Raw genomic sequence first — 22,141 nt, 5'->3', positions numbered from 1 at the left:
TTATAATCAGGACCAAACAGCACCACCTCGCTGAATTCCATGCTATGAATACACGCACCCCCTACAACCTGGCATCCCTTCCCACAGAGGTGAACTGACCATAAGAGCCCATTTGCAATGAAGTGCTCAGGGCTGGGCTCCAGTCTGCATGAAGAAAAACTTCCTAATGAAGACTTCAGAGACAGAGTATAAACTTTATTGTGTCAAAGGCTCGATCACAATGTAAGTTACATGAAAAGTAAACTGTTAACCTTTATTATATACAAGGACTTGCTCCTGCAGCCTGTGAGAAACTATTTGCTCAGCAACTGCTGCATGCCAGGGCAAAAGGGCCCTAATTTATAAAACTGGTTTTGAGCCTAGGGACATTGTAACATGAACAGCAAATTATTCTGCCTTTGGGGAAACTGGTTGTGCCACAGCATCAGAGATAGAGTTGTTTCTGGAGTACTTCTAATTCCACACCACCTTCCCCTTATGGAGGACAAAGTGCAATTTCTGATTTGAGCCAGCGCTGAATGCTCTGACCCAGTGTCATAGGCTGAAGTGCCTCTTCAGCAGGTAGGGAACCATGCTCTGCTGGAAGGGGCAAGGAATACTTCAGCAAACAGCTGGGGAGAAAACACCAGTAGTCTAGAAAGGGACAATACCTGGCTCTAAAGCCAACCCCTCCCTTAGAACCCTCACCAGGTCAATATAGATTTTGGCTCTAAGCATCAGTTGTGGAACTAGACTACAATTCCTGCACTAAGTTACTAGCTCAGAACCCTGCTGGGTAATTATATAAATTATGAGGTGTGGTACCACTCACTCTTTGAGTTAAATAGTCCTCAGCATTCACTGCAGATTCCAGTTTATTGTTTACTTAAATCTTGCATTTTAAAACTCCACTGTTGGCAGAGGAGTGGTCCCAAAAAGTTTGTGTGCATCTTCTTGTTTCACCACGGGATAATGCCAGCTAGTGTCGATCCATCACATCACGTACCAAGCTGCAACGCCTGCTGCCAAAGCAATGCAAGCTGCAAGGACAAACTGCATGGTGGGCTGCTTGAGCATGGCCATGGCAACGTGCCATGGGCAGACAGGGTCTCCCTTGCCTGCTGGGAAGGGCAGAAAACACTGTTAGCTGTATTACATTCATCTTGTATAAACCTGCATTTCTGGGGTATCTGTATTCAAAGAAAACCCACCTCGTTGTGCGGCATAGTATGGGCACTTGCGCAGGTCTCCTTTTCCATCATGCACCGGCAACCCTCCATCTTGGGCTTCCTCTGTTAACAATGCACCAATTTTGTCCAATTCATCAAATACCTGCCAGGGAAAATGCAGCCAAGTGAAAATGAGTCAACCAAGAGCAAACAGCCCTGCACAGCCCCTTCTCTTAAATTTCACTCCAGTGCGGTTCAACTCTTAAGTGTCATCTCACATTTATTATTCTCAGTTTCCAGATCAAATTCGCTCAGCTAACAAGCACCGCTGACCAGCCTTTTCAGAAGTACCTGGTAATTTGGGTGCCCGACTTGACATCGTAAAGGGGCCTGAGTCTTCAGAACATGCTGAGCACCCATCTTCTCAGAAATTGGACACCCCAGAAAACAAAATCCAGTCACTTCTGAAAGCCTTAGCTGTTTTTTCCTAGCTACCAGCCCTGCAAACTCAGCCTGGAGCTCAAGTGTTTGTTAAAGCTGGGCTCCTGTCTTGAACACATGAGCAATAAAGATACTGCAGTGGAGTTTTTGTTGATAACCAAGCCAGTATACTTCAGCCCACTTCTCCGGAGCTGGGGCAAATGATATAATCAAATTACCTCTTCCCAACTCGGTGTACTTGGAGAGTGGGGGCCATTTTCAGTAGACTTTTCAGACTAGAACCAAACCCTTGAACAGAGTACTAGGGTTTATTTTTAGTTCAATATTCAGTAAATGAAGATTGCAACTCCATACACTTAGAGGCTGTCTAATGTTCAAGTGGTTTGATGTTGTGTGAGTTCTCTGCTAAAATGCTATTATGGAGCTTGCTCCATCCCTGTTACTCATTAAACAGATCAGCTTCATGCAGGACTGAAAAATAGGATAGGTCCTCTGAACAGCTGGCACCTGCAACATTGTCTAGGGTACAAGTGATTTTGTGGTTTGTATGGATTTTACATGACACACCATCCCCAACAACGCACATAGCAGACTTTGAGCCCAGTGAAACTGGAGGGACAGCTTGCTGGCTCTCTTGTACTGAAATCAGGGGGTCTTTAAATCCTACAGGTTAGAAAGAGATCCCATCCCCCTCTCTCAGCCAAGAGTCATATCCACAAGTATCTAGGGTTATTTCCCCTCTTTCTGGAACATCCAGCAGGGATCACCAGGAAGCCGGCACATCCCACATGGTCAGTTCCAGAGCGTTATTGTGAGGGGACCCTGGCCCTTCTTCTCCCCCCAACACCCATTTGTGAAGATGGGGGATTTCAACTACCCAGATATCTACTGGGAAAATAACATAGCATGGCACAGATTATCAAACAAGAATCTTAGAATATATTGGAGACAACTTTTTATTTCAGAAGGTGGAGAAAGCTACTAGAGGAGAGACTGTTTTAGATTTGATTTTGACAAATAGGGAGGAACTAGTTGAGAATTTGAAAGTGGAAGACAATTTGGGTGGAAGTGATCATGAAATGGTAGAGTTCATGATTCTAAGGAATGGTTGGAGAGAAACCGGCACAATAAAGATAAGGGGTTTCAAGACGGCAGACTTTAGCAAACTCAGGGAGTTATAGGTAAGATCCCATGGGAAGCAAGTCTATGGGGAAAAACAGTTCAAGAAAGTTGACAGTTATTCAAAGAGACGTTATTAAGGGCACAACAGCAAACTATCCCATTGCGTAGGAAAGACAGGAAGTATGGCAAGAGACCACCCCTGGCTTAACCATGCAATCTTCAATGACCTGAAAGCCAAAAAAATCCTACACAAAGTGGAAAGTAGGTCCAATTACAAGGCTGAATATAACACAAGTATGTAGGGACAAAATTAGAAAGGCCAAGGCACAAAATGAGATTAAATTAGTTAGACACAAAGGGTAACAAGAAACATTCTACAAATACATTGGAAGCAAGAGGAAAATTAAGGACAGGGTAGGCCCATTACTTAATGGGTGTGGGGGATGGCACTGGGGAGGGAAGAAACAGTAACAGAAAATGTGGAAATGGGAAAAAAAATTTAATACTTCTGCCACCAAAAAGTTTAGTAGCAATTGGATATCTAACTTAATGAATACCAGTGAGGTAGGATCAGAAGCTAAAATAGGGAAAGAACAAGTTAAAAATTACTTAGACAAGTTAGATGTCATCAAGTCACCAGGGCCTGATGCAATACATCCTATAATACTCAAGGAGCTGACTGAGGACATATCTGAGACATTAGCAATTATCTTTAAAAAGTCATGGAAGACCAGAGATATTCCAGAGGACTGGAAAAAGGCAACTATAGTGCCAATCTATAAAAAGAATAAGAACAACATGGGGAATTACAGACCAGTCAGATTAACTTCAGTACCTGGAAAGATAATGGAGCAAATAATTAAGCAATCAATTTGAAAACACCAAGAAGATAATAAGGTGATAAGTAACAGTCAGTATGGATTTGTCAAGAACAAATCATGTCAAACCTGGTGGCTTTCTTTGACAAGGTAACAAGTCTTGTGGATGGGGGGGAAGCGGTAGATGTGGTATATCTTGACTTTAGTAAGGCTTTTGATATGGTCTTGCATGATTTTCTCATAAACACACTAGGGAAATAACCTAGATGGAGCTACGATAAGGTGGGTTCATAACTGGTTGGAAAACCATTCCCAGAGAGTAATCATCAGAGGTTCACAGTCAAGCTGGAAAGGCATATCAAGTGGGATCCCACAAGGATCGGTTCTGGGTCTGGTTCTGTTCAATAGCTTCATCAATGATTTGGATAATAGCATAAAGAGTACACTTATAAAGTTTGCAGATGATACTAAGTTGGGAGGGGTTGCAAGTGCTTTGGAGGATAGGATTAAAATTCAAAATGATCTGGACAAATGGAGAAATGGTCTGAAGTAAATAGAATGAAATTCAATGAGGACAAATGCAAAGTACTCCACTTAGGAAGGAACAATCAGTTGCACACATACAAAATGGGAAATGACTGCCTAGGAAGGAGTACTGCAGAAAGGGATCTAGGGGTCACCATGGATCACAAGCTAAATATGAGTCAACAGTGTCACACTGTTGCAAAAAAAGCAAACATCATTCTGGGATGTATTAGCAGAGTCTTGTAAGCAATACACGAGCAGTAGTTCTTCCGCTCGACTCCCTCAACTGGGGTATTGTGTCCAGTTCTGGGCACCACATTTCAGGAAAGATATGGACAAACTGGAGAAAAGTCCAGAGAAGAGCAACAAAAATGATTAAAGGACTAGAAAATATGACCTATGAGGGAAGATTGAAAAAATATTGGGTTTGTTTAGTCTGAAGACAAGACTGAAAAGGGACATGAAAAACAGTTTTCAAAAGTACATAAAAGGTTGTTACGAGGAGGGAGGAAAAATTGTTCTCCTTAACCTCTGAGGAAAGGACAAGAAACAATGAGTTTAAATTGCAGCAAGGATGGTTTAGGTTGGACATTAGGAAAAAATTCCTAACTGTCAGGGTAGTTAAGTGCTGGAATAAATTGTCTAGGGAGGTTGTGGAATCTCCGTCATTGTTGATTTTTAACAGCAGGTTAGACAAACACCTGTCAGGAACAGTCTTCTAAATAATGCTTGGTCCCACCTTGAATGCAGGGGACTGGATTAAAAGACCTCTGAAGGTCCCTTCCAGTCCTATGATTCTATTTACATACAGTGCAGTCCTAAAAATACACTGCAGTCCTAAAAACAAACATGAATGCCTACTGGGGACCATCTGTGCTTACAGGTCCCTGAGAAACAAATACAGGAGATGTGCCAACAGCTGACTGTTACAACAGCACTGATTGTTCTCTAGTGTGTCTTGTGAAATCCACATACGCAATTAGAGTCATAGTATCCCTACTCCTGTTTACTCTCAAGGAGGGCAAGTGTCAGTTTAGAGAGATCTGTTCCATTTACAGCCCAGCTTAAAATAGATTTCTCAGGAGCTGGCTGGGCCATGGGAATTTTACAGCCTAGAACTCTGCCCCATTTGCAAGTGAGAGATTCAAGAGATCTTTCCTCTTCATCTTACAGGGTTTCACGGAAGGTGAAATGTCTGCACAGCACCAAACATTTTGTGGGAGCTACTGTTACAGGAATAAAACAAGCCAGAATCCCAGATAAGACACTGCAGAGGAGGGCAGAATTCTACTCCCCACAGATGAGAATATTGCTTTCCCCAGCAGAGTTTCCAGGCCCTTCCTAAGAGTCGAGAGGAAAAGTTGGGACATGTCAATGAAGTGTATAAGCAACTCAAACTAGCCTTGAGTACTGACAGATTACACACAGGGGGCTTGAGACCACCAGACTCTCCTGCTCCTTTCCCTTCAGGCTCTGGACTGAAAAGCCTTTCCCAATACATACACTCAATACATCCTGCTGCTTGGCATGAAGCTTGGAGAGGAGGCTCAAATAGTTTCATTAAAAATGTGTAAAAGGTCCAACCCAGCATGGTCAACAGGATAGAAGGGCGCTGCTGGGAGAACTGTACCTACAAATTTACCCCAACTGTGAGCTCAACTGGAAGAAGTGAGTGTTGATGAGAAAAGACATGAACGCGGGGGGGGAGACGGTTGAATTAATCCAAATGAAAAGGCCTACTGATATAATTCAAAGACTGTTAAGATCATGCTTGCTAAACAATCATAGAACCAGAAATCAGTGAACCAAAATTGAGGTGTCAAAGACTAGGCTTAATTGGTGAACAAAATCATTATAGGATAGGCTATAACACTCACCACTCCCTTTGTGGGTCCTTAAAGAAAGACTTTGGGGAGAAAAAATTGCCTATTAGAGTGAGCTTCACTACTATGGGGCCACCCCCATTATCTCCTGGGACCCTGGGCCTTTGTCATCCCGATCCTGAGAGAGGTCTGACTAGGGATGTAAAAGGTTAACTGTTTAAACTGGATGGCAGAAGGGAGTGGCAGCTGGGCTGGCTCCCTGTGAGCGGAATGGAGGAAGGAAGGCGCAGAACTCAGTGTGGGGGCAGGGGGGTCTTTCAAAGTGGCCTGTCGCTTCCCTCCCTCTGGCTGCAGAAGGGAGCCGCTGCCTAAGGACCCAGGCGAAGCACGTTGCCGTGGGGCTACAAGACCCATGCAGGCTTCTTGCTGCAGCCAAGGGTGCAGGAGATCAGCTTTCCTGTCCTCTTGGCTGTAGCAGGGAGCACGGCAAAGTGCTCCACCTGGTCCATAGGCGCTGGGGTCCCTGCTGGCGCTACAGGAATGGGAGCACTGCTCTCTCTCTCTCCCTGGCTGCAGAAGGGAGCCACTGCCTAGGTACCCAGGTGGAGCACATAAAGTTACAGGATGCATGCGGTTTCCCTGCTGCAGCCATGGGGATGAGAGATCAGCGAGGAGGTCCTCATTGAATTCCTTCCGTCTTGCTGCAGCGGGGTGGGGGGCTGCTGGCAGAGACTGGTGGCCCTTCGGGATTGTAAAAATGGTATCTGTGGCCCTTGAGCCAAAAAGGTTGGGAACTACTGTGTTAACCCCTTTGGCCCATATAGTCCATCTAAATAAAAAACAACACTTAAGTGCACAGAGGCCAAATCAGGTAGAACCTGTAGCATCAAACTCTTGTACTCTACCATCTGATTCATAGGGAGTCAAAGCAGGTTGTATACATAAGTCCTGGAACTAGCGGTGCAGGGGGTGCTCTGCACCTCCGGTTTGAAGTGGTTTCCATTATATACAGGGTTTACAGTTTGGTTCAATGGCTCTCAGCACGCCCATTATAAAAATTGTTCTAGCACCCCTGGTTGTGTAGTCCTGATGACACATTGCCTGCTGGAATGTTTAGTCTCTGGGTTACACCTTCAGATTAAAGAGGTACAATAGCTGTAATCTGCTCTGTTTTATTCAAATACAGAACAGCCCTCAGGATCCTTCTAAACCATCAAGTCAGCCCCTGAATTAACTGAATGTATTGTATACTAAATGCTTCCTTGGCACTCCAAAGGTTAGGATTAGGTTCAGATAAGTTTCTTGTGTTTTCCCCATAGGAGGAGGCCTGGTTTCTCCCTGTTACCTGAATGAATATTTAAAGCATGCTTTAATAATTACTGGTATTACAATAACTTCTAGAGGCTGCAACAAAGATTTGGGCCCTAGCATGGTAGTGCGCTACATGTCCTCCGTGGAGACATCAGCTCCAGTTTGCACTTCCTGTTTAAAAGGCTTATGGCTCTGCTCTTTCCTCCTTCCCTTGCTTGCACTACACCTGGATTTAGCCAATGCCATCAGTCCTGCATTATCAGGAACATTAACACTCCATCTAAGCCAGGTAGAAGATGAAAGCAGTGCAGCCTAGTTAAGTACGGCAATTACAAGCATTTGGGGATGCATGGTACCTGCATGTTGAACTCAAATGCCTGATTGGCTTCCTCCACAATCCTCTCTTTGGTTTTCTTGTCCAAGTCCAGGGCATTTATCCTGGCCCTGTAGAACTGCTTGAACTGCTGCGCATTGGAAATGTTATCGAACGCATAGAACTGTGTCCCTTCCCCAGTACTGGGCAGCTTCAGGGCCCTCTGGGCCACCTTTTTGAGTACCTGGCCCCCTGACAAGTCCCCCATGTACCGTGTGTAGGCATGGGCTACCAGCAGCTCTGGCTCATACTGCCCAACATGATGGATTCTGTCTACGTAATGCCTAGTTGCCTCTGAACACTGAATCTTCTCTTTCCAGTTTTCTCCATAGAAATACTCCATGTCTTTAGCCAATGCCTCTTTTCGATGAAGCTCTAGAGGGAAGTACAAAGGGGCAAATGCAGGGTTGTCCTTGTTGCAGTCCATTTCCTCTTCCAGGGCAGAGTATGTGAAGTAAAGTGCCACAGTAGCCAACTAGGAGCAAAGCACAATGTATGTGAGGGACCATTTGCTGGAAAGAATGACATATTTAGACAGATTATATACCGTAGAACCTCAGAGTTACAAACACCAGAATTACAAACTGACCAGTCAAGCCCACACCTCATTTGGAACTGGAAGTATACAATCAAGCAGCAGCAGCGACAAAAAAACAGAGCAAATATAGTACAGCAACATGTTAAACATAAACTACTACAAATAAAGGGAAAGCAGCATTTTTCTTCTGCATAGTAAAGTTTCAAAGCTGTATTAAGTCAATGTTCATTGTAAACTTTTGAACGAACAACCATAATGATCTGTTCAGAGTTACGAACATTTCAGAGTTAGGAACAACCTCCATTCCGAAGGTGTTCATTAACTCTGAGGCTCTGCTGTACTGAACCATGCATTCCTCCCAATAATCACATGCCATCAGACCACTCTTCTCAGCACATTATCTGTTAGGCTGTAGAGGAATCTTAAAAAGGAAATGGTGAAGTCCCTTTGCTTGGGACACATCCAGGCATAAGACTGCAGGGACAATCCTGCAGGGGCTGACAGGACACAGATGAAATGCACTGAGAAATCTTCTCTTCCTCAGATTTCTGTAATGGAGAACAGATATCCCCTCAAAGCCCTGGACCGGGAGCCCAGAATTCTAGGTTCTACTGCCAGGTCCATTATGGACTTGCTGCGTCGCCTTAGCCAAGTCACTGAACCCCTATGCCTCAATACCTACCTGTAAAATGGGGACAACACATCCTACCTAAGAGGCGTAGAGAGGGTTAATTCATGACTGCGTTAAGCCCCTCTAATGGAGGGCACTATTTAGATGTGCAGACCATTATGATCAAACGACAATGTTCATAGATCAGTACCGAATGCTCTGTTCTGCCCACCAGGGCCTGGCAATTAAAACTACAGAGAAAACACCTTAGTATAAAAGCTTACATAATTCCCAATACTTTCTGAAAACTTCAACTGCACTGGTATTTATAGACCTGAGGCAGGAAGTTAAGGGGCTTCCAGATGCAGTCATGATGATGGGGGCGGCTGAGCCAAACTCAAGTGGGGCTACGATGCTGTGCACCAGGTCACAACACCCAGAGCAGGGAGGCAGGCCCAGCCCCTCAGGACATGAGCAGCTGCTGGATATGTATGAGGCAAGCTCACTTTACAACCCCTCCCGGGGGCCTATCCTCTGTACCAGGCATACAATCCATCTAGAACTTTCTTGCAACCCTGGTTGTGTGGTCCTGGTGGGTCGGGACAGACTGCCTTAGCTCTCCATTAATTCTGTTCCAGACCAGCCAGCAGAGGGTGCTGTGGAGCAACATTAAGCTGATTCCCAACCCAAATTGCTAAACATGCCAATTTTGTAGCACTCCCAGGTGCAGCTAACTCTGGGAGTGAGGCACTGCGCTGGATTCTCTGAAGCATTAGACACAGTGGCACTTCCAGTTGAGTCAGGTTTCCAGCAGTTTGGTTTGATTTAGTTTGTTCATGCCAACTAAAAATCCACCCCCACAATATAAAACAATGTTTTTGATTGGGTTTTAACAACGTTGCCTGGCTCTTATATAGCCCTTGTCATCAGTAGATTTCAAAGTGCTTCACAGTCTGTGATGTAGGGAAATATTATCCCCATTTTACAGCCTGGGAACTGGGGCACAGAGGCTAAGCAAATTGCCCATGGTCACACAGGAAGTTTGTAGTGGAGCAGGGAATTTAACCTGAGTCTCCAGAGTGCCCTAACCAGTGGGCCATCCTTCCTCTAATAATAATAGCATGTCATGTCTCCAATTTGGCATAGAACTTCCAACTCTCTACAGCCAGAGGACTCGTCACACATGCTGTTAAGGAAGCAAGGTAGAAGAAGAGGTAGAACGTGCAAACCTTAAAGAGCTCCTTCTTGATCCGTCCTTTCAGGAAGTCTTTGACAAACTGAGTGTTCTCTGCACGATCATGAGACTCTTTGGTCCCCTCCTTCAGCAACTCTGAGAGGTCAGTGGGACTGTGAAGAAGAGAAATTCACAAAGGGCATAAGACTGGGAACATGCCCAAGGAATCCCAGGAAGACTCTGTAGGTCTTAGAAGTACCAAGAAGAGCAACTTTTAACTACACAGGGCTAGGCCCATATATTAGACCAATGCAGCTGTTTGTGTTTTAGGCCAGTTCTGCATTAGACCTGGTGGAAATTGTGAATTCCTATTTGCTGGTGGCAGACCACAGGAAGATGCCATCTGTGCCTTTTCCATTAGCACTAATTGACATCCAGCTCAAGACAGAATTATTCTCTGGCTCAAAATGCGGCCTCAAGGTCTCTTGTGCTCAGCTAGTAATTTCCCAGCTGGAGATGGTTTCTATACCCTTAGGTTTGTATGCACTGTAGCTTCAGAAGTGGTTATTGCTCTTCAGTGTTTCTGTGGAAATACACTAATATAGCCTTCTGAGAGGGGAAAAACTGGTTGTAACTAGTCTAGCCTTTGCATAACACAGGAAGGCTGAACCTGCCATTCCTGAATCAGTTCTCCCTTAGTCCCATTTCAGGATCCAGTTTCCCAGTCCCCAAGTGCTTGCTCCAGACGGTCTGATGGTCCTTGTCTTCAATGTCCTTCCCTGCTTATTAGCCCCAAGTATCTTCATGTATCTTGCAACTGATGGTGCAAGAACTTTCTTCCAATGTGTAGTTTCTGCCTTCTAAAAAGACAGTCTCCATGGTCCTCTCCATCTTATTACCTCTCCATCTCATTTAAAATCTCAGCTGAAATCACCACCACCGTCTACATCTAAGTGGAAAAGTCATTCTTTGCTATGATTTTACTCTAAAGCTTCAGGGATACAGTTTATCTGAAAGGTACTAAATAAACTTGTGTTGTTGGGGCCCACAATAAGTGAGGCTTGGACACCACTAGCATGGTCTCTTAAAATGTTGCGTCTGAGATAAGACTGTGACACCACATCGTCATGCTGTCAGCATGGCAGTACAAACACCATCGTACAAAATATGCTGAAGAACAAGCACCACAGTGTGATGACATTACACTAGTCCTGTTAATATTTCGGGTTGCTTTTAACATCCAGTCCCACTATGTCAGCCTCTGAAACAGGCAACAGGCACATCCACCCCAGGACTGTCCCAGAAAGTCATTATCTGTGTTTACCACAGATGCAACAGAAATGCATCTGACAATGCTAAGGGAGTAAGATCAAGCACAAAGGTGATAGCAGCTCATAAGAGATACTGAATAAACTACTGAGCTAGAATAGTGTGAATCTACATTCCAGCAACAATCTCCCTTTCCCCACCAGTAACTGCAGAGTCTGGTTGTGCCTTGAGTGTGTGACAGGGAGGAATACTGGAGTCTCATTCATTTTAGAGAGGCTAAGAAGTCCATTCACCACATTCAGACACCTAAATACTGAGTCATTAAAACTGACTTTTTTTGCACAAATTCCCCCTATTGTGAACTTTCACAGTAGTCTCAGAACAGAAACCCAGCCCTTCACCACATGGGTGGTGATCTCTCTGTGATCATATTTGACAGCCTCATCTGCACATTGCCCTCTAATCCAATCTCACTCAGGACTATTAATATGCCAAACCTCTGAGTTGCTTCAGTTATTAAAATACAACCTGCTTGAAATGTTTGTTCCTATTCCCAGTTGTTGGAATTGTCTCAGTTATATTACCCTGTGATGCAGGACAAACACAATTCAATCGGGAACCAGTGCCAAGTCCCTCAGCTTGTGACCCATCCATCACCGCTAGGAAACTGGGACTCCTCCTTCCCACTGATACAAGACTTCTTTGTTTCTGGCACTAGTGCCTTGGGATTGCAGATTTCAATGATTTAACAGGTTTCTAAAAGTTCTTTCCTTTCAAGGTGTATGGTTAATAAGGAACCTAGCTCTGTAGGTGCATGATATAAAAATGTCGAAACACTATTACGTATTTCTTAAATTGTTTCTCCCACTTCTTAGACAAAACTATAAGGTGTGATGCATACAGTTTTGCCTAGCAGTTGTTTGGGATGACCTGGATAACTGATCTGGAACAAATGCTAAGGATGTCATCCAACCCATGCCAATTAAAACCTTCCCAACCCACAAGATGAATGCAATGTAATCAACATTCCTGTGTTTTGAGCCTAACCTCAAACAGAAGCTGATCCAAATAAAGATATTGCCTCATCTATCTTGTGTCTTTAATATCCTGGGACCAACACAGCTACAACCACACTGCAAAAAGCTGGTTCCAAGTGCTTAGTGAGTGACTCTCACCGGTTCTATAGCTTGATTTTCTTTAAAAGTTCAGCAGCAAACATGTACTGCTTGAATATTGTTTTTGTATTTACTACAATCCTTTAAATTAGACCATAGGCTATTTAAGCATTAACACTGGTTGTAATAATGTTAACTAGAGTCACTTTTAAAATGAAAAGTGAATTTAAATTGTTTAAAAAAATCAGTTTTTAAAGTCAGTTTTGATCCACTCTAATGAACTGCTCAATAGGAGATGGTACAACACTCCTCCACCCCAGCATCAATTCCAGCCTCATCACCACATTCACTTCCTTCTATGTCTTCCATGCTTCCAACTCATGGAGCAGCCTCTCAATCCCAGTGTGCCGTGCCATGCCATGCTCTCACCTTCTCATTCAAATCCCTCTTTTAAAGATCCATTTCTTCCATGTAGCCCCACAAATACTACTCATATGCACTCTCCAGCCCAAATGTTCTGTAAGGGAGACTGTGAAAGACTCTTTCTGGGTCACCTAGTGCATCTGATTGTATCTACATCTTTTAGAGTAAGCTCTCTGGGGCAGGGACTGCGTGTGTTGTATCTGCTGAGAACACTGATGGTCTTAAAGTTAAAATTCTCCTTTTTATGGATGTGAGCTGCATTTTCACCTCACTAGAGGGTTTTTGGTGAAGAAATACATGCACTTAAGCAAGTCACAGCATCTGTTGGTGGATCCTTAATGAAAGAGTTCAGCTTTGAAGCTGCTTCACCCCAGGAATGCACAAGACTTTTGAACTGCCCTATGATTCAGGAGGGATAAATTATTGCACTCCAAAATATACAAGGAAAAATCTCAGTCTGAATATAAGGAATTATTTCTTGGCAGAGCAATTAGGCTGTGGAAGAATCTCGCAGTAAGTGGCAGAAACCCTATTAACTCTTGTCAGTTGAAATTGGACAGGAAAACACACTAAAAAGTGTACTGTAGGAAATAAATGTGCTGGCTCCAGGGAGATGGGCTGGATTATATATTCACATCTAAATACATCCTCATTGCTAGCCCTTCACTTCACCCATTTATGGATACCCTTCTCTTCTGAATACAGGTGGAATTTTTTAAAGTGTTCCGACATTACTGAAAGTGGGAGAGAGGACAGCAAGCCCTACATTCCTGCCTGGGACCTACCTGCCTGGATATCCTTCTAGGAAACAAAGTGTTCTAACCAAGCAACTAAACCCCACTCTTACTAGCCAGGAGGGCCACACAGGACTCACCGGACGTTGTCATCCTCTTCTGTTTCCTCATAGCGGACATTCTCTGCTTCATCTACCCCTTCAGACGTTTCAGTTACATCAGACGGCATCTCTCCACAGCCCGGATCTTCCTAACGTTTTCCTCACCTTTCCAGTCCTGTTCGGAAACAGAGTTTATCATGCAGCTATTTCAGCAACACTTAAAGTGACTGAAGAGGTAAAACTTGACTTGAATAAAAGAGATGGCACCTGAATAAGGGTTGGAGGTGGAGGGAAGGCACCAAAAGCTGCAATTCCTTGAGCTAAGCAAGCCGTAACTCACTCAAACATATGCAGAGTCGGTCGACAGAGCTATGCACTTGGCATTCTCCCTCTGTGCACTCAAGGATATACAGCATTAACACAATCTTACCTGTTTATACCTTAGAAAACAACTATGCCTTAGAAAACAAAGAGCCTTGTATCCCTTCCTGCAGCTCTACAACCTCAGCTCAGAGTTATATACAGTGCATAACAAAGCAGCTCACATACTAATAAACTATAACCTTGTGTATGAAAGACACCCGTGACTCAGCAACAAGCAATCCAAGTTAGGCTTCCCACTCAGGTTCCCTGGATCAGTTGAGCAGACTAGAAGACCTGTATTTCAGCAGCCTGCATGATGATACTGTGAGCAAAACAATTCTTTTCCACCAGAAAAGCATGATTAAGAGCAGAGTGACTGACCTGGGGAAGGAGGGGAAATGCCCCTCCCCAACAGACCTTTTTCAGCCTTTAGTTTCTGGGATCCGAGTTGCAATCTGCTCACTTACCGCTACACACTGACGTGTTTCAGCAGCAACGTGCAGCCTCTTCTCTCTCCTACTAGCACTGCAGCACACCAGCTAAGCCACAAAGGCAGATAGCTTGGCAGGGAAGTAACAAAGCCTCTCCCTCTGCAAAGCAGCACATCTGGAAAGGAAAAGAAATGGTTCATGGGACCGCAGAACAATGCTAGCAAAACAGGCCTCCAGATTGCACAGTTCTTTTCACAAAAGCAGGGGCAGGGTTCACTAGCCTGGCTTTCCAGGACAGCTGTCCCTTCTATCCAAAGAACATTGACAAAGCAAAACTCCTATGCAGATGAAACATTTTTATTTCCTTTCCTTTAATACTTCTGTTCCAGCATGGACTCTGCCAACTAATGGATCCCAATTACTCAACAGATTTAAAAGAAAACTGTTTGGAAAAGTCTGAAATAAAAGTAGTATGCAGCACAATAGATGCAATATTTAGGTCTAGGAGCCAAATATCTGGCTTTTATTACCAGCTCTGACTCACTGACACCTTGGGTAAACCACTTGGCCTCTGTTTTCCCCCATCTGCAAAATGGTGGAATAAAATAATTAGCTGATAGACACTAATCACCACTAAGTTAAGAGTAGAAGATGGCAGAGCTCACAAATAATGCCAGAAAGCAGCTGGGCACAGACAAAGCTCCGTGATTATTATTTAGAAAGCATCTGTGCTAAACACTGGCTGACCAGAAACAATTTATCCTCTTATGCTGTGTCTCCAGTCACCTCACTATGAGCCAGATATATAGGTCACCGCTCACCTTAAGCTTGTTTTAATCCTATATGTCTATGTTCTGAGGCTGAGAAAACAGTAAACGAGATAAGACTGGAGAACACGCCAAGGTAGTTAATGTGAAGCCAGAATTGGCAGGTCAGTCCCCAGCTCCCACTCGGAGCACACACACAAAAAGGATGTATCAATTATAAATTAACTGCCCTTTCTATTACTGACCTCTGGTTTCCTAACTCTCTCCTTCAGCCTTCCAGTAACTATCCTACCTTCCTCCCCCCACCAAAAAAAAAGTTTTAGTAAATTTTGTTCAAGCAAGAGGTTCCAGATGGAATGCCCTGAAGACTGAATCCATAAGTGATTCACACAACACGTACAGCACAAGCAATAGCTGGGCAAGCCAGCCCTGCATGATATGATGTGCCTCGCCCAAACCTGGAGGCACCAGCATTTTCAGGGTACGTCTACACTGCCATTAAAACCCATGGCTGGCCTGTGCCAGCTGACTCACTGTAGATGTTTGGGCTCGGGCTGGCACCCAGGCTGTAGGACCCTGTGAGGTGGGAGGGTCCAGCCCAAGCACAAACGTCTACACCGCAATTAAACATCCCCTTAGTCCGAGCCCTGTGACCCTGAGTCAGGTGGCAAGGGCTAGTTGCAGGTGGCTAATTACAGTGCAGACATACCCACAGTGACCACCATTACGATTCCTACAATCTTTGGCCTCTGCTAAGAATGCCAACTGCCCCAAATTGTGATAACTATTATGCTGAAGACACCTGCCTACTGGGAACTGCACTAAGACCCAGCATCTCATTTCATACAGGTTGCCAACACCCTTCATATGGTAAGTTTGTCACTGACAAACTGAGGGGGAGTCAAATTTCTGACTTAGAGGTGACAGTCCTGTACCTCTGTTACCAATCCTCCCACATGGCAGGCAGTGCCCCAAACCTTCATTCCTCCTGGAAACAGTCATAATGCTTACTTTATAGCTTTTCTGTTGGACAGAGTAATGCCAGTCAGAGCTTGGAAAGCTTTGTCTCTGCAACTATGTCCTTATTTTCCTCATTCCCTTTCTTTGAGCACCTCCCCAATTCCAACACAGCAAATATGCCTGCTCTAAGATGGTATTAACCTCACTTTACAAGAGGGAACTGAGGCAGAGAGGTTAAGTGACTTGCCCAAGGTCACAGAGAAAGTCTGGCCAAAATGGGGATGGGAACAGAATGTCTCCTGCTCTAGCCACATGCATAGAGACAATAGTAGGTCAGCCTCGCCTGCATACTGCTTCCTTAAAGCTGAGATCTCAGCCATGATTTGATTTAATCGTTTAACTTGCTCTAGTCCCTGCTCCACTATTTTAAAATTCAGATTTTAAAGTCAGAAACTTGCAACCAAGCCCATATCATGCAAAAAGTTCAGGAGAGGTTTATGTCCCCCAGAAAAGCTAGACTTCTGGTGACATAGTATGTCAACACCGATACAGACCTAGAACTGCCCTTGATATGGATGAAACCATGGAAGCAGAGCGTCTCTGGCACTGCAGTAAATTACACCATTTAAGCCATTTAGGCAGGCAGCTTGGCAGGGGAGTAAAGCCTTTCCCCCTGCAATGCAGCACATCTGGTAGGGAAGAGAAATGGGTCATAGGACCACAAAATAATGCTAACAAAACAGGCCTCCAAATTGCACAGTGCTCTTCAAAAAGACAGGAGCAGCATTCAGAGAGCACAGAGGTGCTCCGGCACCACTTCCATTCACTCAAAGATACCACAGAGTTTAAAAAAACCAACCAAACAAGAAATACACCGAGCAAAATCCTTAGTGTAAAGGGAAGCAAACTGAACGAGAATAGATGAAAGCAAAGACAGGCAAAGAGGAACTGCATGAGATAAACCACAGTAATATGGTTTGATAAAGGCTCTTAGCAACTGGATTTATCTAGCAGTGGCTTCTTGTGTCTATTTTGTAAACTGTGGTTTGACTTGACACCAGAAGGTTAACCCCATTGAATAAACTAAATTCCCAGCAGCAGTTTTTTGCCATTTACTGTAGGAAAATATCTGTTGCTGCTAGGCCACAAACTATGGTTTACTGGATTAATTAACCACTGCTTAAGCTGTCCTCGTTAATGTTTGATGCACTGTCATGTTAGAAATTTAACTAGGCCTAGCACTGTCTGTTGTACCAACCAATTTCATTGCAGTGAGAAGAGTGCTGTTGCTAGGCCCCGAGTGATTTCCAGAAATAAGGTATGTAGAAAAGAGCAATGCACTGTTTGTATCTTGTTAATGGATTACCATGGCTAGCAGATTAAATACATTTCTAGTGCCCTGCTGCCTCTGCTCCGATTGGCTCAGTTTCGTGGGTAGCACATTTTTATAACTGTTTACAGAGAAAGATAAAAAATATAAAATAATTTGACTCATTTATGCAATGCAAAGGCAGTGTGTTTTCTGGGCATTTCTACTTGCAGTGATATGGCACTTTACAAAGTCAACTAACCTGTCTTCTCAACACCCCTGTGAGGTTAGCAAGTATTATACTCATTTTACAGGAGGAAGAGAGGTTGCCAAAGGCCATATCACAAGTGTGTGTCAGAACAGGAATTGGAACTCGGGAGCTGCTGATTCCTGGCCCTTTGTTTAAGCCACTGCTTAAAATGTTGCAGTCTTCTTAAAAATAAAATATAAACTGCCCAGCAGCTGTTGCTTCTCACTGAGATACAAAGGCTTAGAACTGAAGGGACAGCTATGGGCTGCATTTCAGGACATGCACTTTGAAGGTCAATTTACTGTTTGGAACAATATGATCATGACAGAAATTAACAGAAAAGTGAAGTCAGCCAAGCACTATCCACTGTCTTCTTGGACTGGAAACACCAGCTCTAATAGAAACTGAGGAATTTTAAGACTGGAGTAGCAAAACGTTGTCCGAGGACTTCTACCATATTGCCCACAGTTGCCCAAATTCAGGTTCTTACATAGCACTTATCACAGTGGAATCCAACTGCTTCACAAAAATTAGAGTATACAGAGATATTTAACTCTTTCCTTTAGTTAACTAAGATGAGACTTCTGTGTTGAGTTATTATGGGAAGGCTGGGTTGAAGTGGGTTTTGCAGTTTGATCAGAAAATGCTGACATTCACAGTCATCCAAGAGCACATTTATCCTGCATTTAAAATCCTTGACAAACTCAGCTGGAAGAGAGCAAAATATCACTTTCCTTTACCCGGATGGACATGAGGGGAAATGACATTATACGGATTTAGCGTTTTCCACACGTTTACATTTTTTTTAAATCTCCATGAACGTCCTCCCCTACTTGTCAGATTTGCAGTCCAAAACCCATATCACCTAGTAAGGCAAACCTAATATTCAATAAAATCCATTTAACTCAGTACTAAGTTGCGAGGTCCCATGTAAACATAGTGATGGGTGTTGTTGCACAGGGACTTTTAAGTTAAGATGTAACATGCATATAAAAATGTACACAATAGTCTTTTCATTTTACTGAAGCCGAAGTACAAGATCCTCCCCCGTAACCCTTTGACACTAACTCTGTAGTTCACAGGAAACTGAATGGCATCAAAACTTTATTACATACAGTAGCAGCGATGAGTATATCAGCTCCTCTTGTGCCCAGATCCAGACATATAGTAGTGAGATTTGTCCCATACTTTTAGTCACACAAGTAAAATTAAACCCTTTCTATTCTTAGTTTCAGATTATGCATGTGCCCTATTGTGTTTCTAATGGGAATGATTTAAGCAATAATGATAATGAGGAGGGCATTCCTTGACAGCCAGTGACCATGGCAGACTCATCATATACAGTCAGTGACTAAGAACTAGAGAACGAAGAGAAAAACAGTACACTTCCAGAAACCACAACTAGACAACCAGTGTGACAGGAGATGGAGATAGAAGCAGAAGCATCCCAAAGATGAGTGCAAGAAAAGTGTTTCCTCATACTCCCAGAAACTCCTATTAACAAGGAGGCAGGAAAAGCTGTGCCTAATCCTGGGCACAAGAAGAGACTTCAGCCATTGGAATGTGACAGGATGACACAGGGCTTTAAACCACAAGCAGATAGTGCTATCCAGCCCCAGGCATGCATCTCTGTCAGACTGGAGGGATTTGCTCTTACACTGGCAGATCGCCTGTCAAAGTCTCCTCCTACCCTCCCTCTGCTTGGAGGAGATGAGGTTCAAAGACAAGGCCTTTAACCCAGGAGTTCTCAACACTACTGTACCCCTTTCAAGAGGCTGAGTTGTCTTGTGTTCCCTGTTTCACCTCACTTAAAAACTACTTGCTTACAAAATCATACATAAAAATACAAAGGTGTCACAGCACACTATTACTGAGAGATTGCTTTCTCATTTCTACCATACAATTATAAACCTCCAGGTTGAGAAATATCGTATATTTCTCCATACTACAGTATATAAAAATACTGTATTTCTCCCCCGCCCCGCATCAGGGATACAGCATATAGCGCAGTACACAAAAGTCACTGTGTGACATTTCAGTTTGCAGGGACTCGGTCAGTGCTTTCCACGTGTAAAACCGGGCAAATATCTAGAGGCGGTGAGGGACCGCGGAGACCTCTGCCGCCGGCTGAGCCACTGCTTCCCGCCAGGCACGGACAGCGGCTCCCGGCTCAGCGCCCATTGCCATAGACACGGCTCCCCGGGGCCAGCGCCCCACGCCCCCGTCTGCCCACCGGGACCAGGGACCAAGAACCACCCCCCGGCCCCAAGGCGCCCGCCCTCTCCCGTTCCCCAGACAAAGGCGGCGCCCGGCAGCGAGCACAGCGGCTGAAGCTCCAGGCCCCCGCGTACAGCTCCGGCTCCCCGCACCCTGCCACCCGAAACCCAGGCCCGCGCCCCCGTGCGCGCCAGTCCCTTGGCCGCGGCCAGCTCGGCTGCGAACAAGCCAGGGCTGGGACCGCGCGGCCGGCACCGGGCAGGGCACCAGCTTCACCCTGAGGCGGGAGGCGGCGCCGACCCGGCCGGGAAACGCTCCTTGCGGGCCCGCGTCCCCGCTGGGCCAATCCCAACCCCCACTCACTCACCCGCAGCAGCACCCGCCCAACCGATCGCTCAGCCTCAGCGCCGCAGCCTGGCGGAAGGGGTGGGACAGAGCAGGCCTGTCAGGGGTGATTACTTATTCATGAGCACGCGGGCCAGCAGCCCTCTCATAAGTAATTCAGCGCTGAGCTGGGCTGACGTGACGGGAACCCTGACGTAACAGTCCCCACCCCTTTATATAGGTCCCATTTCCCTCCCCCCGCCACACACACGCATACAAAGGCCCCCTCCCATTTACCCCGCCCTCAGCTTCTGGGTCTCAGGCCTTCCATTTACCCCCCCCTCGAAAGGGCTTTTAGCCGTGGGTGGGTGTCTGGTCCTGTATCTAAACAGATCAGGCTTTACCCCTGCTGGCTGAGCCCTACTGCTTCTCCTCATGCACTAGGCCAGTAAACCTGCCAGAAAAGGAAATTAGCTTGGTTTGGCACTATCTCCTCTGGGCCCTCTCTTGTCCTCCTGGGGTTCTCCAAGATAACTGCTGACAGCTCTGAGATTGTTTCAGCTAGTTCGTTAAGTACCCGAGGATGAATGTCATCAGGCCCTGCCAACTCGAGTACATCTACTTATCTAAATATTCTTTATCCTTTTCTTTCCCTATTTAGACTTGTGGTCTCCCCCCCCTTGTTGTTTAATATTAATTGTACTGAGTGTCTGGTCACCATTAACTCTTTTAGTGAAGAATGAAGCAAGATAGGCATTACACAGCTCAGCTTTCTTGAGGTCATCTCTTACCAGTGCTCCCTCCTTCCCTGCTACCTACACTTTCCTTTGTTTTTCTCTTACTTCTAATGTGTTTAAAGAACATCTTTTATGGCACTTGCTGAGTTAACTCATTTTGTGCCTTACCCTTTCTGATTCGGTTCCTAGCTTGTGCTATTCTTCTGTATATCTCCTTAACAATGTAGGATTCCTTTTTGATTTTCAGGTCATTAAAGAGCTCCTGATGGAACCATATTGGCCTCTTAATAGTCGTCTTATCTTTCCTTCACATCAGGATAGTTTGCAGTTGTGCCTTTAATACTGTCTCCTTGAGAACCTGCTAGCTCTCCTCCTCTCCTTTTTCCCTTAGATTTTCTTCCCATAGGACTATATCAACCAATTCTCTGGGTGAGTTTACTAAAGTAAGCTTTTTTTTAAATCCATTATCCTTATTCTGCTGCTCTCACTCTTTCCTTTCCTTAGAATCATGTAATCTATCATTTCATGATCACTTTCACCCAAATTGCCTTCCACATTCAGATTTGCTACTAATTCCTCCCTGTTCATCAGAATCAAGTCTAAAATGACCAGGGCCCCCAGATGGGTGGGGAAAAGGGTACACTTTACCAGGATCCTGGCTGCAACCCCCATTATGTGTGTGGGAGAGGGCCTGTGTTATAAGTTTGTACTGGGCCCAAAAAAATTATGCTTGGGCCCTGAAAATGGCTGTCCCCCTAATTACTTCCTCCACTTTCTGAAACAAAAAATTGTCCACAATGCATTGCAAGAACTTACTGGAAATTTTGTGTTTTGCCATACTACATTTCCAACAGAAGTCTAGGTAATGAAAATCCCCCATTACTACCAGATCTTGTATTTTGGATATTTCTGTAATCCTCTGCCCTTAGTGAATTCCTTGGCCCCATGCTTCTCAGCCCTGTGGAAGAATGCTTCCTCTCCCAAGCTCCTCTTCAGCCTCTCAGGGAAAATCTTTGCCCCTCCCCCCCATTTTAAACAAATTAAAACAGCAGTTCACAAGCTGTGGTCTATGCAGCACTTTCAGGGCACCCACAGAGAACTGGCTGGTCACATGCTGCTGGTTCTTCTTTTTTCAGCTAAGAAAGCTAAAAATAAACAAACACTGAATGTGATTTGTAAGAAATTGCTTCAGTTGCTATGGAGATTATGAATGATTTTGAATGACCAGGACATAGAGGGGGATGAGAGAAAGGAGGGA

At 44.6% G+C, this 22,141-nt stretch overlaps 1 protein-coding gene across 5 annotated transcripts; it reads right to left on the bottom strand.

Annotated features, from left to right (window-relative positions):
• On the bottom strand, positions 1-20,338 carry HMOX2 (heme oxygenase 2). Of its 5 annotated transcripts, none has more exons than XM_067551133.1 (7): positions 20,190-20,338; positions 14,356-14,494; positions 13,565-13,700; positions 9,939-10,056; positions 7,545-8,036; positions 1,191-1,311; positions 1-1,100 (listed from the first exon to the last, which is right to left on the bottom strand). In XM_067551133.1, the coding sequence occupies exons 3-7, from the start codon at positions 13,651-13,653 to the stop codon at positions 973-975; spliced, it is 948 nt and encodes a 315-aa protein (XP_067407234.1). In that variant the 5' UTR covers positions 13,654-13,700; positions 14,356-14,494; positions 20,190-20,338; the 3' UTR covers positions 1-972. The 5 variants fall into 5 exon arrangements, with proteins under 5 accessions (XP_067407234.1, XP_067407238.1, XP_067407235.1 ...); XM_067551137.1 differs by having other exon boundaries at positions 1-1,097; positions 20,190-20,337; XM_067551134.1 differs by lacking the exon at positions 20,190-20,338 and adding an exon at positions 20,099-20,118.
• Between the last annotated feature and the right edge of the window lie 1,803 nt (positions 20,339-22,141).

Source organism: Emydura macquarii, unplaced genomic scaffold, assembly GCF_026122565.2.
Source record: "Emydura macquarii macquarii isolate MOO-44397 ecotype Brisbane River unplaced genomic scaffold, CSIRO-AGI_Emac_v2 contig_1348, whole genome shotgun sequence".
NCBI classification, from domain to species: Eukaryota; Metazoa; Chordata; order Testudines; family Chelidae; genus Emydura; species Emydura macquarii.
The sequence above is the reverse complement of the archived record's forward strand: the minus strand, read 5'-3'. Positions and strand labels throughout refer to the sequence as shown.